The sequence below is a fragment of the Chamaea fasciata genome, unplaced genomic scaffold (genome assembly GCF_029207755.1).
Source record: "Chamaea fasciata isolate MVZ Bird 193981 ecotype frontalis unplaced genomic scaffold, bChaFas1.0.hap1 SCAF_1, whole genome shotgun sequence".
In the NCBI taxonomy this organism is placed as follows: domain Eukaryota; kingdom Metazoa; phylum Chordata; class Aves; order Passeriformes; family Sylviidae; genus Chamaea; species Chamaea fasciata.
In genome coordinates this window covers 38403789-38418017 of record NW_027094086.1, presented here as the reverse complement: position 1 = coordinate 38418017, position 14229 = coordinate 38403789, and the positions used below count along the sequence as shown (strand labels likewise).

General features: G+C 40.1%; 1 protein-coding gene across 4 annotated transcripts in view; it reads left to right on the top strand.

The window, feature by feature from the left end:
• FAM110B (family with sequence similarity 110 member B) overlaps positions 1-13082 on the top strand; it is a 113385-nt gene extending 100303 nt beyond the window's left edge. For all 4 annotated transcript variants that reach the window (XM_066180927.1, XM_066180954.1, XM_066180937.1 and 1 more), the window contains one exon: positions 8470-13082. In XM_066180927.1, the coding sequence (XP_066037024.1) occupies positions 8772-9884 (1113 nt within the window). In that variant the 5' untranslated portion in view covers positions 8470-8771 and the 3' untranslated portion in view covers positions 9885-13082. The remainder of the gene's footprint in view (positions 1-8469) is intronic.
• The last annotated feature ends 1147 nt before the right edge of the window (positions 13083-14229 follow it).

Sequence of the window (14229 nt, the reverse complement as noted above, 5' to 3'; positions counted from 1 at the left end):
GCAGCTGTTCCAGTGCTCTGCCACCCTCAGTGTAAGGAAGTTCTTCCTCATGTTGAGGTGGAACTTCTGGTTTTGTTTATGACTGTCACTCATTGTCCTGTCACTGGCACCACTGGAAAGAGTCTGGCACCATCCTCTTGTCACCCACATTTGTTACATTTGTATAATACAAGGTATAGCCTGGTACTTTGAGTATCTGCTCTGGAGGGCTGCTTCCAGTCTGGACTCCAAATCTAGTGGAGGAAGTGTTTTCTTTGTCATCCTCCACAGCTCTGACTACATTTCTAGGTCTGGCAGATACCTGCTGGATAAGACAGTGTGGATTACTAAAGTGAAGACATCCCTGTTTGTTCTACAGATTGGGAATTATCACCCGGCTTAGTTGCTTGGATGTCTGTTAATAGAAACAAGAGCTTACCTATGCCAGGTGGCATTGCTGCTCAGGGCATGCCCATGGGCCTCTTTCCCTGAACATGTCTTCTGTCCTACATGCTCATGATCGTTCCAGGTTTTTCACAGTTCTCTTCTATAGAAATGAAATCGGGAGATGGGCAGCCACGGATGTCATATAGGAGATGGGGAAAGTGTCCAGGTTTTGGACTTGGTTTGCTGTTCAGGACATAGCTGAGGCCATGTAGGTAGACAGAAGAGCTCAGAAGTGATTCTCAAGGTATTAGTTGAGGGGAAAAAGTACTGGCAGAGGAACATGTGCTTTGTGGTGAGATCCAAGCTTAAATAACAACAACTCAAGATTTTATGAGTGCTGCTGTCACTTTAATGGTGAACAGAGACTGTTTCCCCAGAGAATATGCCATATTGTGTGTGTGTGTTTCAGTGCTGTTGAGTTTTGAAGGCTCAGCTTGATGTTGTGGTGCAGCAGTACCTATGAAGGGGATAAACCTACAGAAGTCTTCTGGTCATGTGTCCTTGAGTCTTTGACTACAAGGCTGTGTTGGTAGGCATACTGCACATTTAATATAAATATTCATTTTGAAAATCTATACTTGCACTTTATCCATTTAAATCTGCCTTGATTTCTTAGTATTTCCAAGATAAAAAGTTCTTCTAAGCCAAAGTGATTTTTGTTTTAGGGCTTACTCCATAGTGTAATTAAGTCCAATCCCATAGCTGCACTGGTATGCTGCAGTAGGGTGCCTTAACATTCATACAAGTTTTCAGACATTTAAAGTATTTGGAACTATGTTTAATTTATCCTGATGTGACAAACATCTCAGAATTGATATTTCGAAAATACTGCTATCAAGATGTATGTTCTGTAGGTGAGTTGGTAACTATAATTTTTTTGGTGAGGGATACTGCAAAAGTTACTGAGCTGTTTCCCAGCTGCCTGATTACTGATGACATTTGTGCTTCTGTTGTTGAGGACCAGACTTGGCAGTGTTGTTGAGGGGATCACATGGATGATGGAGTCTGAAAATCCTGCTAGTGAGGTGATGTTTCTGTGGTAAATCTAGCAGGAGTTTTGGAAGTGTATCTCCACATTTTTGTGGATAGATTTTTATTACCCTCTTTGCAAGTGTATATGACTTCTACAGAACCTATTGCCATAAATATTTTGGTGGCTTAAAATATGTCTCACTCTGAAAGTGGGCTTGTTAGGAATTACCATGGACTTGAGATGGGAACTAAAATGAATACTAATCCGTTTAAATAGTCTTTGCTGAACTTCATAATTGAAATTATTTTGTTCTGCCTCCGTTTTCCCCCACTTTGCAGCAGTGAGCCCCAATTCACTTTTTTTTCTCCTTCACACATGGAAGCACTACCATCAGGAAAAAAAGGTGATTTACCAGGATGCCAAATCCAAGCATGGCTCTGAAGGACATCTACCAGGAGCAAGGAGATGAGATGCTAGCTTTTCCTATCAGGAGAGAAGAAAGGAAAAGTGTAGTGCATATAGCACTGCTCCTTCCGCCAGAGCAGAGCAGGAGTTACTGCACCTTGCAAAAATGGGATGGTGAAATGGGGAAGCAGTGTGAAGAAGTGGAGAAGTAGGAGAGAAGTAAAAGTCCCCCTTTTTTCAGATAAGAGGGACCAAGAAGGTGGGACTTGGAACAGCAGGAACCTATATCAGGGTTGGATGAATTTCTGAAATGGAAGTGAACACCAGGGCCAAGTATCCTGTACTAAAGAAGGGGATTGTGTTGATTTCTAAAAGTGCATAAATGATACTAGGAAAACTGTGTAGGTTCAGAAGACCACAGGATAAACTGGTAATTGTGGCCCTGTTGTGAGGAGGAGGCTGTAAGTTTAAAACATGATGGTTATGGAGCGATGTACAATTAAAAGTATAAAAGCGGCTTGGACTTGAGACCATTGAAGCTAGCTGATGAGCAAGCAGTAAGGGTGTTTCCTAAAACTTTGTGAAGTGTTTAGAGCATCATTCTTGTAAAATGCATACTGAAATAGAAATATTCACATAAGGCTACAAATGCAGTAAAACATTATATTCCTTATTATAATTTTTAGGACCTTCTCTTTTTTTGGTTTAAATAAGTGACTGGAATTATTGCAAGGAGCACAGTGCTGTTTAAGCAACATAGGGGTCCAAAGAGAACAGAACTGATTTCCACTAGCTTTTACAAACACAGCCTGTAGTCTTGCTCTAAATAATAAGATATTTTATTTTCCTTTCTACTGTCTTGTTGGAAGAAAGGGGAATTTCATTTCTGGGCTTTCTTGTGCATTTATGCAGCCTGTTGAAAGAAATCAGAGTTTTCATCATTGTGAGGTATCTATAGGGCAGTATTTAACTCAGAAGCATCACTGAGAGTGGATTACTGCTACTGGGTACGAGATGAAACAGTGATGGATGTCAGAACTAAAAAGAAGCAAAATACTGTCAAAAGTTTTTTTTTTTTCTTTCAAAGAGGCATCTCTATCCAGCTCCCAGTGAGCTCTAGACATATATTACAGGGTTGGTATGTAAGTATAGCTACTAGGTTGCTTTCCTGCTTTCCAGATGTTTTTACCTCCATGGATTTTCCAGCAGCTATTTCAACTTAACAGTATTAGCATTTCTGGTTATGGCAACATCCTGCTTTTAGCCTCATCATTTTCACTAAACATTGAAATAGAAAGAGTGCTCAGTGGTGACACTGCTGTATTTATGGAGAGTTTTGTCTTAAAAGCCTTTGATGTAAGAGCAAAGCAGAATTAGCATAAATATATCAGCCCATATTATGCTCAGCTATGCAAGCTATTGCAAACAATTCTAGTTGTAGTTTGGGGTTTTTTGGTTGGAAGTCAGCAGGGAAAAGTGACTGCCTTTGCCAAAGTTACTACCTTCCCACTTGGTGGAAATTTCTCTTGCCTACATGATTCTGCCACTCTTAGTTTTAGGTCACTGTAGTTCACATTATCCATGACCTTTTGAAGGTTTGAACGTAGACTTGAACAGATGCATATTGCTCTTACTGTTCACTGTATCATGTTTTAGGAAGGAACAGAGCTGAAAGTAGACACTTTCATTAGTATTTTGAGTCATGGTAGATCTGAAAGACCATTTCATCTCCTCATGCTTTATCTTGACAGTTAATATTATGTGAGACCAAGACTGCACATCATACACATCTTTATCTAAAATTGTTTAAAAAAATGAAATACTTCTGCCATTCTGGATATGGATGACCTTTTATCAATTTCAGCCAAGCTTACTTAGGCTTTGCCTGTTTTTTTAAACTTAGTAACATCTATATGTGAGGTTTACAATGACAGTTATCCACAGAATAACTTGTATCAGTTTTAGGCATACCTATTAGTATAACTTAGCACATAGACTCTCATTCTCAGTGAAGCTCTCATTTTTAGGCCTTGAAGTGACCGTTAAAAACTCAGCATCTTCATAATGGGACCTGCAGCTCTGAAGTGCATCCAGGTGTTAGAGGAACCTGACATTTTCCATCTGTGTCCTGTGTTCCTGTGCAGGCTTTGTTTTGGGATCTCTTTGAGTCCTGTTGCAGCCACTTCTTGATTACTTATCCTGGAATTTATGTCATGTTTATGGTGCATCTTGAGGTAGTGGTAGTTATATTTTATCACCTGGAAAATAAAATTGACACAGGCCTTTAAATATCAAAGAAAGCAGAGTAAAGGCTGTCAGCCTTCATTATATTTATCCACTGTACATCATCCTCCCTTCTGTGCAATCCCTTCATCTGCTGTCCCAGAGGGATGAATTAGGAGGATGAGCTTCATTGTGACTTTGTCAGGTGAAGCAATGACCTCACCAAAGTCAAGGACAGAAATTTCACTCCTTTCATTTAGACCACATTTTCCCATGGCTTCCTGCTGCTTTTTCTGTAACTTGAATATTGCTAAAATATGTAATTTTATGCCTTTCTGTGGGTACTTTTAGACAAAGACTGGCTGAAACGTGGCCAATGCGTAGGAGCTACAGGGCACCACAGAACTGAGGAGGGAAATGTGTTATTTACTGTCAGTTGACATCATTCAGTCTGTGTTTAGAATGCTGTTTTAGGTATGAGAGGAAAAAATGAACTCTATTATTGTACAATACTATTGTATTCATAATAGTGCTAGAAATAAATACTTGCCACAATGGGGTCTGTTCATAAATTTCTCATACATTTCAAGAAACTGCATATTTAGAATATATGGATCTGGGATTCCAAAGTTTATGCATAGTTTATCTCCTCCTACTGCCTTGGCTTTAAATTAAGGAAAGAATATTTTACAGGAGATTTATTTGTTGTTAATGTTAGCTGTATAGCTATTGCTCCTCTAGGCTGTGTTGTGTTCCCCTAAATCATGCAGATAGTGCATTGGTTATTTAAATATGACTATCTGACAAACATATTATGGACTCAAGAGTGATTAGAGTGTAATGCCTAGAATTATTTAAGTGCTTTGATTCTCTGCCTCTGCCACAAAGGAATCCTGAATTGAAGGGTCTGGCTGAAAATACAGCTTTAAAAACCCAAACTTTGTGCATTTTGTATTCTACTCAGCAGGACTTCAATAGTTGTGGGGTATTAGGACGAGCTCAGTAAGACCTTTCAGAAAGGTTTTATTAATGTATGCATGGTATTAAATAGAACTGTGTTTCAATACATGCATAAGGTTTTTGTCTTTTTCTTGAAACAATTTCTTAAGTCTACTAGTTTTGTAAGGAAGAGCAAAAATGGAAATCCAGGGTAAATCCTGAAAAACACAGTTCAGTCCATAGAAGGATTACACCTATAGAGCAGACCTCTGGATGTAAACAGAGAGAAAGGAACATTTCTTGGGTCCCTAGGTATATTTCACACATTTTCTGGGAGTGGGTGAAGAAAACATCTTTGCCTTTGAATTTCTACAGGGTGTTACTGGTAGCAGAGATATACTCAACAGTGAATTCAGATGCCTAAGCAGTGAGTTTCTTTGGAGTTTAAGCAAGAAAAAAGCCATTTCTATGCCCTGGTTGCTGAAATGATGATTTTCACAACTGGAATCTAAGTCTTCCTGAGACTACACTGTACTGCTGCTCTCAACCTCTATCCTTAACAACAAAATTAATAAGTTGCAAGGCTCTGTAGTGCCGCTGTGGTGTTTCAGGTGCCCATGGACAGAAGAGAAGCTTGTAGGAACTGAACTCACTTTCCCAGTTAGCAGTAGGATCAGGCTGCAGCCATCGCCAGCACAGGCAGAAGTTTCATTAGATTTTACATTCATCCACCTCTCTTTCATCTTATTTCTTTTTTAACTGTATCTGCCTAGTAATTTTTATCTCTCTGAGATGAGAATACTGAATGAGCTTTCTGGTGATATTCCAATTCAGTGCTTCAGTTAAATGGTGCAATTTAAAAATACACAAAAAGTTGATTCCTTTTCATAGCTGCATGTTCCTTAATTTATAACAGCAGCCCTGCAGGTACAAAGCCTCCATGGCTGGCCACATAACCACCTGGCTGTTATCCTCCAGGCTCCCTGTGCTGGCTCAGGTGGACATTTCTGTCCTGGCTCCCCACCAGGTCCTTGCTTTTCTTTCTAGACATGCCTGAAGCATGTTACCAGTTGCAGCATATTTCCATTCACTCTGGGGCTCTTGGCTCCATACGTGCTTGCAAACAAGCACACTTGTTCTCTCGGATAAACATGCATGCATGGTGGGATTTTCTTCTTTTTTTTACCCCTTTTAAGTGTGGTGTTGAAGCCAGTGTGGATGCTCAGCCTCCTAGGCAATGCTTGCTCACATTGATGAGGGCTATCCAAAGTAAAAAGTTGTTGAATGCCGGGAAAAGATTTCCAAAAGCAGCCTCGAGCTGGCAGCCTCGATTCCTGTAGCTCTGATCTGCAGTGGTGTTCAAAGCCACGCACGAGGAGGAGTATGGAGTTGACAGCTGTCCTCAGGGGCAGGACCATGGTCACCTTTAATGACAGTGGTCAAGGAGGAAAGTTGTCTTGCTTACTCAAGTTGTATTAACTCAATTGGGTGTCGGTGTTAAGTACAAAGATCTCAGTTGTTTTTGTGGGGTTTTCTTCCTCTTGACAAAACCCCTGCTCTCACATAGGTTTGATTTCTGCACACAGTATTAAATATACACATCAATTATTATTTATACAGGCACTTAGCCATCCTGCTCTGAGCTGGCAATGTGGAAAGATTTGCTTTGTGTATACGGAAGAGAAATGTGTACGCAGATGCATGTTGGAATTGCCTTCTGCACGTTTGGAAGGTTCATATTTAATTTCAAAACAGTACCAATAAATATGTTGATTCAAATGAGAAAAGCTTTTTCTCTTTCAGAGAGACTTAGTTTAAATTCAGGAAGTCGAACTGCTGAGGAGTTAGTGCTAGGATTTATAAAACAGTATTGAAAGACAAGCTTAATTAACATTTCACTACCCTTTCAATTGCACTGAACGTGTGTCTGGTTTATCACCCACCTAAATATGTTAGTTTGTATTTTAAGAATGCTTGTGACAGTGAGCCTTCAGGAGAAAGCTCAGCTTTTTCCTATAATCTCATTATAGCATTTGTATATTTTATTTGCTTGCTTTGACCTTGGATAATATGTAGAAAATATTTAATGTATATGTCACATGTTTCTAGGCATCAGTAATTGAGGTTGTTTTGTTTTTACTGTTAATGTAACTTCAACTGGAATTTCTTTGTGGGTTTGTTTTTGGGGATTTTTTTTTTGCCAAAATAATGTAAACCCTGTATTAGTGAGTTGGGTATTGATGGATGAGAACACACAGGATGGGAGCAACATGAAAGCAAGTACATCCCAGGGAAGGATGCTCTGTGTTCTTTAGGATAGAGTGAAGAAGTAGCAGCTGCTTTTCTTTCTCTCCCTGAAGATCACAATGATAATAGAAATGGGATATTAAAGAGGGCAGCGTAGATTAATGGGGCAGTAATAAAACAAATGAGACCCATTAGCAAAATCACTGCTTGAAAAGTAGATTCTGTGATAAGTGCCCTTCAGTGCCTCATGTATGAAAAATTGTTTCAGCACTTGTAATATCATCCATGGTGTTGGATTTTAGACTGTTGTGACAATCTCAGTAATAAAACATTAAAATAATTTTGATGAAGAAAAAATTAATTTGTGCTTACTGCTTGATAGAAAACTTGATTTATTATATCTACATGTTGAAGAAAAGTTCTTTTTTTCAAACCCAGTCATGATGGTTTTGCATGTTCCCAAAATCTTACATAAAAAACAAAAGCCATTTTTTGTTATTCTGTTAAGTCTGTATGGTGATCATGAGGGCTTGGAAAGCCTTCTTTTATTGCTGGAGCACCAGTGCTATGGATACAAATGTTCAAACAGACTAGGAGCTGGAATTGGTGGATTTAGTGACATCTGTTTCTATTTGTTGATTCTATATTAGATTAGCAATGAAAGATGTGCAATGAACTTAAAACTCTACATGTCTCTGTTTGCTCTCTGCTTTTTAGACTAGATTGTTTTCTGGACAATTTAATGAGCAAGGAAAATACACTTGATTGCTGAGATTTATATAGTATGTTGCCTATAAGGATAAAAAATGTTTGGGGGTTAGAGAGAAAACATGCTCACAAATCAGCTTAACTAAGCCAAACATATTAATATGACGTGCTTTTTTACTGGGAGATGGGGGGTCCAAGTCTCTGAATTGTCTCCTTCTGCTTCCCTTTCTCCCTCTAGAAATGTATGACTGCATTGTGGTGGGGCTTAATTTTTTTTTTTGATTTTTCTTTCCCCTTCCCCTCCCAATGTAATTTTGTTAAATTCAAGCTCAGAGTGTAAATATCAAACAATACATGTCTTTTGAGACGCAGAGGGGTGCTGGGCAGGAGCGGGGCAGGGGCACCCTGAGCGCTGCCGCCCCGTGCCAGCAGCAGCGGCCGCTTCCCGGGCGGGCGGCAGCGGGAGAGGAGGGCTGGGAGGCGGCTGTTGCTATCGCTCTGATGTCAGGCGCTCCCGCTAACGTGTGGTTGGTTACTCTGCCTTTCAGATCGCTGCCGCTCCCGGAGCGCGGAGGGGACGGCAAGACTCCCACGTCTTTCAGCGAGAAGAAAGGAGCCAGCGGAGCAGACTAATACGGACTTGTGTCGGGTGCCCTCGCCCTACAAAGGCTGCCTTTAAAAGAGAAACACAGTGTTATTTAATGAGCTGTGAGATGAGGCACTGCTGCTAACGCTCAGATCCCAGGATTCATCGGCTATTCATTGTGCTTAATGTACATGTTTCTGCACCGTGCATTTAGGAGATCCCAGAGAAGAATCCAAAACGGCTGCGGGGGAAAGACCACCAAACATGCCTACAGAAACATTACCGACAGGTAGCATGGTGAAGCCGGTCAGCCCTGCCGTGACTTTCACATCTGCCGTTCCTCTCCGCATCCTGAACAAAGGACCCGACTATTTTCGCAGGCAGGCGGAGCCTAACCCAAAAAGACTGAGTGCAGTGGAGAGGCTTGAAGCCGACAAGGCGAAATATGTCAAGAGCCAGGAGGTCATCAATGCCAAGCAGGAGCCTGTGAAGCCAGCGGTGCTGGCGAAGCCGCCGGTCTGTCCTGCGGCCAAGCGAGCGCTGGGGAGCCCCACCTTGAAAGTCTTCAGCAACAATGCAAAGACTGAGAGTGGAGTCCAGAGAGAAAATCTGAAACTTGAGATTTTGAAGAACATCATCAACAGCTCTGAAGGCTCCAGCTCAGGTTCAGGGCATAAGCACGGCCCCCGAAATTGGCCACCCCACAGGGCCGATTCGACAGAGCTGAACCGACACTCGTTCGCCGAATCCTTGAAGGTTTACCCCACACAGGGCCGGAGCAGCCCACAGGAGAGCAGCTCCAATGTCAGCAGAAGGCTCCTAGATCAGTCAGCAGAGACTTTCTTGCACGTCTCTCACAGCTCTTCAGACATTAGGAAAGTAAATAGTGCAAAGCCCTTAAAAGCAATACCCTGCAGTAGTTCAGCCCCACCTCTGCCTCCAAAGCCCAAAATCGCTGCCATTGCTACCCTGAAATCCCCAGAGATTGAGGCAGTCGAATCTGGATGTGGGGTTAGTAGAAGACCCTCCCTACAGCGATCAAAATCAGACTTAAGCGACAGATACTTTCGTGTTGACGCAGATGTTGAACGATTCTTTAACTACTGTGGACTGGATCCTGAAGAGCTTGAAAACCTCGGGATGGAAAACTTTGCAAGGGCTAACTCTGATATTATATCCCTCAACTTTCGCAGTGCAAGCATGATTAGCTCAGACTGTGAACAGTCTCAGGACAGCAACAGTGACCTTAGAAATGATGACAGTGCCAATGACCGTGTGCCATACGGCATTTCTGCCATTGAAAGGAATGCCAGAATCATCAAGTGGTTATATAGCATCAAGCAAGCTAGAGAGTCACAGAAAGTGTCCCATGTGTGAGAGAGAAATCCACCATAGAAAAAAGCAAGGACTGTATTTTTGTCTGTGAATATTCCATTTGTGAAGGGTTGTGAAGTCTACTTGAAGTCTTGTACCCTTCTCAAATCTCTTTGTGTTGCTTGTTGTGCAATGTTTCCAAGTTGCATGCCTGTCAACATGTGAGCTGACCTGGCTTCCACTTGAACAATAACTAACTACAAAGCCTGGCTGAGCATACACATTATCTGCCAAAAGTTTAAGACAAGAATCTGATTAGGGCTTCAGTATAATCAAAGTGTTTACATGGAAAGGTTATATGACTTACTTGGTATTTATGTGGTTCCTTGTGGATTTTATATATGTCACTTTTTGTCTTAATACAGATATTGTCAACTGACGTTACTTGTTTCCAAGTTGAAACAGAATCCCTTTGGGGGGAGGAAAAGTGGAATTGGCCAAAATATGAGGTTTGGGCATACGATAGGCAAAGCAGCCTTATCTCCTGTAGAAAGTGCATTATTGGCACACGAAACCTGTTTCTAAAAGGCTATAATTAAGAATAATGCTATATTCTTAAATTATGTATCGTTAAACTATGTATCCCTACTTGTAGTAAGGCACTGTTCAGTAAAAGTTTCTTTTTCCTAGGTAAGCTCCCTCTGTTTTACAGCAGAAGTAGTCTAGTGAGTCTGCTTGACCTCTCATAAACTAAATGAGTCTTGCATTTGGGTTGGTGTAAGCATTTTAATGGTTTTGTATTATACCAGTTGGAAAAGCTTAAAGAAGGTTGGAGTCAACAGATGAAAATGGCGTACATGCAGGATTTTGTGGGTTTGACTTTTACTCAAAGATTCCTGGTCTTAAACTTTTGACAGGAATAATTAGATCCTATAGCTGATATTGAATGCCTTTATTAGTCAAAACACATCACGACTACAAACTCCATGCTGTCTTAATTTTTTTTGTAGACCTATTTGAACAGTTAATGAACAAAAATGGAAACACACAGCCATATCAGTATAACGCCTCTTATTCAGAAGTAAATACACTCAGTAGCTAAACTATATCTGAAAAAATGTGATTATGTTGTCTTGCATATGCTATATCTAAGGCTGTGAAAGTTTGTTCCAGCTCTAGGAAAGTGTAGAAACATGACAGTATGTAGCTTTTCTTTTTTTTTTTTTTCCCCCTCCTTAAGATGGTTAGGGCTGCAAATCAACCTATTACAAATCTTTCAACAATCTGTCTTCCCAGTGGTTTAATTAACTGTCATTCCAACTGACAGTGGTTGTGTGGTAGTGGAGAAGTTGAAAGTAAGGTGGTCTGCTTCATTATTATTGTACTCATGCTTTGAAGTAAATTGCAGCACTACCTTATACTACATCAGATAATAGGAAACTTTTTTATTGTGTAAATGCTGTAAGACTTTGTATATACTTCAGTTGTTATAAAATCTTTAAAAGGAAGAGTGTTATGCTAATAAATAGCTCCTGGTGCAGGTATGGTAGGGTTTTTTTGTTCTTATTTTCATCCCTCCCATTCTTAAAACTGTATCAGGAACTCAATTGCAGTGTGTTTTAGTGCTGTAGAAGGTCTTGGTTAAATAATAGTTCCAGTAAAAGGTTTCTTTTACTAAAGTGCTTTTCAGAATATAATTTTTTATAAAATAACTATAGCAGCATGATCTGTCTGAAGAACTAGAAGAGATTTTCAAGACTCCTAAAATAGCTTGCTTCTTCCTTACCTAGCAATGTTACTGTTCCCGTTTATAGCATCTGTTCGTAATGGATCACCGCAGTCTTCTGAATTATTCTTCAGTAGTGCTTATTTATATATTTGAATATTAAAGATGTTTTACAAAGTCGGGTTCTATCTTTTCTCTGAGAAACCTGTAGCCCAACCTCTTACAGATAGCTACAGTTAATGCAGGCAAGACTGGAAATGGAGCCATGCAGTCATTTGTTTCCTATGGAATTCTCCTACATCCAGTTTTACATAATTGTTCTCTAAATGTTTGTTCATGGAGAGGAGGGAAGCACACATTCAGTTTCAGCACACATTCAGCTTCAGGAGGCTACTCTATGATTTTTACAGTTGACTTCACAACCTAAGACTTACAACATTCCTAGCTCAGACAAAAGAAGAAAAAAAAAAAAAAAAAAAAAAAAAGAGGAGCTCTGTATTTCAGCTACAGGCACATTTGTGACATTTTAAGCTCCATGGGTTTCAGTTGGCATTGACATCACACTGGTTTTTCAAGCATATTTTTCCAATAGTAAGTTCTACTCAGTTCAGTGACTGTTTTGCCAAGGAAAATAATGCTTGAGGGATTAAAGCCAAGTGTAATGCAGCTGTACAGCAATGAAATAAAGAAGTTAAAACTGAAATAAAAAATGCACCTACATTGTTCTCTCTCAAGTGTTTTAAGAATCATGATAAACATGCTACGTCAAGTGTTGTCAGCCAAAAACCGTAGTAAAGAAGCCTTTATAACTAGAAAGTGGATTAGAACATATGCTAGTATTCTGAACTTGTTTCCCAAGGTTTGTTGGGAATTTCCTTTTAATGACACCAGGGGTTGTGAGCTGTTTGTAAGAGGGCATTTCCTCACCCAAGATCTTAGGCAGCACCTTTGGAACAGCTTGGGCTCTGCCTTCACTATCCCTACTTCCTACGGTGTGCACATGAATAAGATTTTACGGGGCCTAGACCTTCACAGTCAGCTGAACTTGCAGCTCTGGTGAGACTGCAATAATAGAAATCATGGGATTCCAAATGTCCACAAGGCTTTGAACAAGCAGGTAACAATTGCCTTCATTTGTCACTTTATTACTGTTTATGCAGATAGTATTTAATTATTTATGGTCTTGTTATTATCTGTACATTTGCATAAAACCCAAATCATTGGTGTCTGATTGTTTTTGAATTCAAATGGGAATAACCATTCTATATAATATAATATTATATATTTTCTGCCTTTGCAGACAGGTCATGCTATCACGTCAAGACAGCATTATTTGTCTCTGCCTTAGGAGATTCCTGAGTGCTGAATGTTGAATTCACTAAGAGTTGTAACCAGCTCAAATGCTTAATCAGGGACCTGTTCTGGTCATGCTCCTGCTGTGTCCAGCAGGTATTTACCCAGGTGCAAAGTGCACAGCAAGTGCTCACAGCTAAACAACAGCTCTTGTTGCAGCTCTGGAGGAAAATGCAAGTCTGTGGTGTCCTGTGAAAGCCAGTACTGAGCCTGGCATTGACAATCCTGGCCACAGCAGTGAAGAAAAATGCAGTGTGTCTCCAGTGATTGGTATGAACTCATACACACACACATACACACAGACAAAAGAAACCACCACAGAGGTTTATGGTGGTTCTGTTACTTTGACTTGCCAGAGAGGGAAGGGAAGAGGAAAACAATGTGAGCAATTACACTTCGAAAGCTACCTACAGCTTTGCACAGAGGTAAACCATTTATCTGAGTGAAAGAGGTGGGCATCAAAGTAAAATAGTCTTTTAATCACTTCGTGTTATATAGTAACAACGTCATGAAAGATGAGAGATAGAGGATCTGTGCCTCAACTTTACATTCAATGAATACTGTTTCTGCAAAGGAGAGCTCTCTGCTGTGAGTGTACGCACCATCTGAGTGACCGAGGGCTTTTGAAGGGTAAACACAGAATGATGATGCTTTTGGCAGTAATTCAAAAATCAAAGGCAAGCTCAGACAACAGAGCCAATCAGTATTGCTGACTTACCTCGTTTTACAGCAGTTTATCCATCCGTGGAGGCCATACGCACTTGATTCTAGTCATTCAATGAAAAACAAAGTGCTTAATGGAGCTCGGCAGTACAGAGCTGAATAATTGCAGTCTGCAGGAGAACAGGAAGGGAACTAAACCTTAAAAACAGTCTTCCTAATACCTATTGATTATGGGGTGATAATGTTTAGTACATTATATTCAGAGCTCATTTGTTTATAGGAAACATTTTATTGAGTAGAGTAGTCTAACAAATCTGGGAGGTTCCATTTTTCCAAGGCCATAAAACTCTTGTTCTTTGTGATTAATGCTGCTACACCAGTAACTGAACACATTAGGCTTAGAATATAAGAGCATCTGGAGTTTTGTTCCCATGAATAGTAAGGGTCCGTTGCCTATTTTGGCAATGAATATAAATGTGGATATAAATGTGCTGTCCGGGAGAATAAATTGGTCAAGGTGTTTTGTCCTGAATTACAAGATAGCTTTATATTAAAATCCTTGCTACCAAGGCTTAAAAATTCACTGATATTCTGAATTCGTTTGACATTCCTTGCTGTCAGCAGAAAGACTCCAATAATCTGCCCTTTGAAATATGTCATCCATAG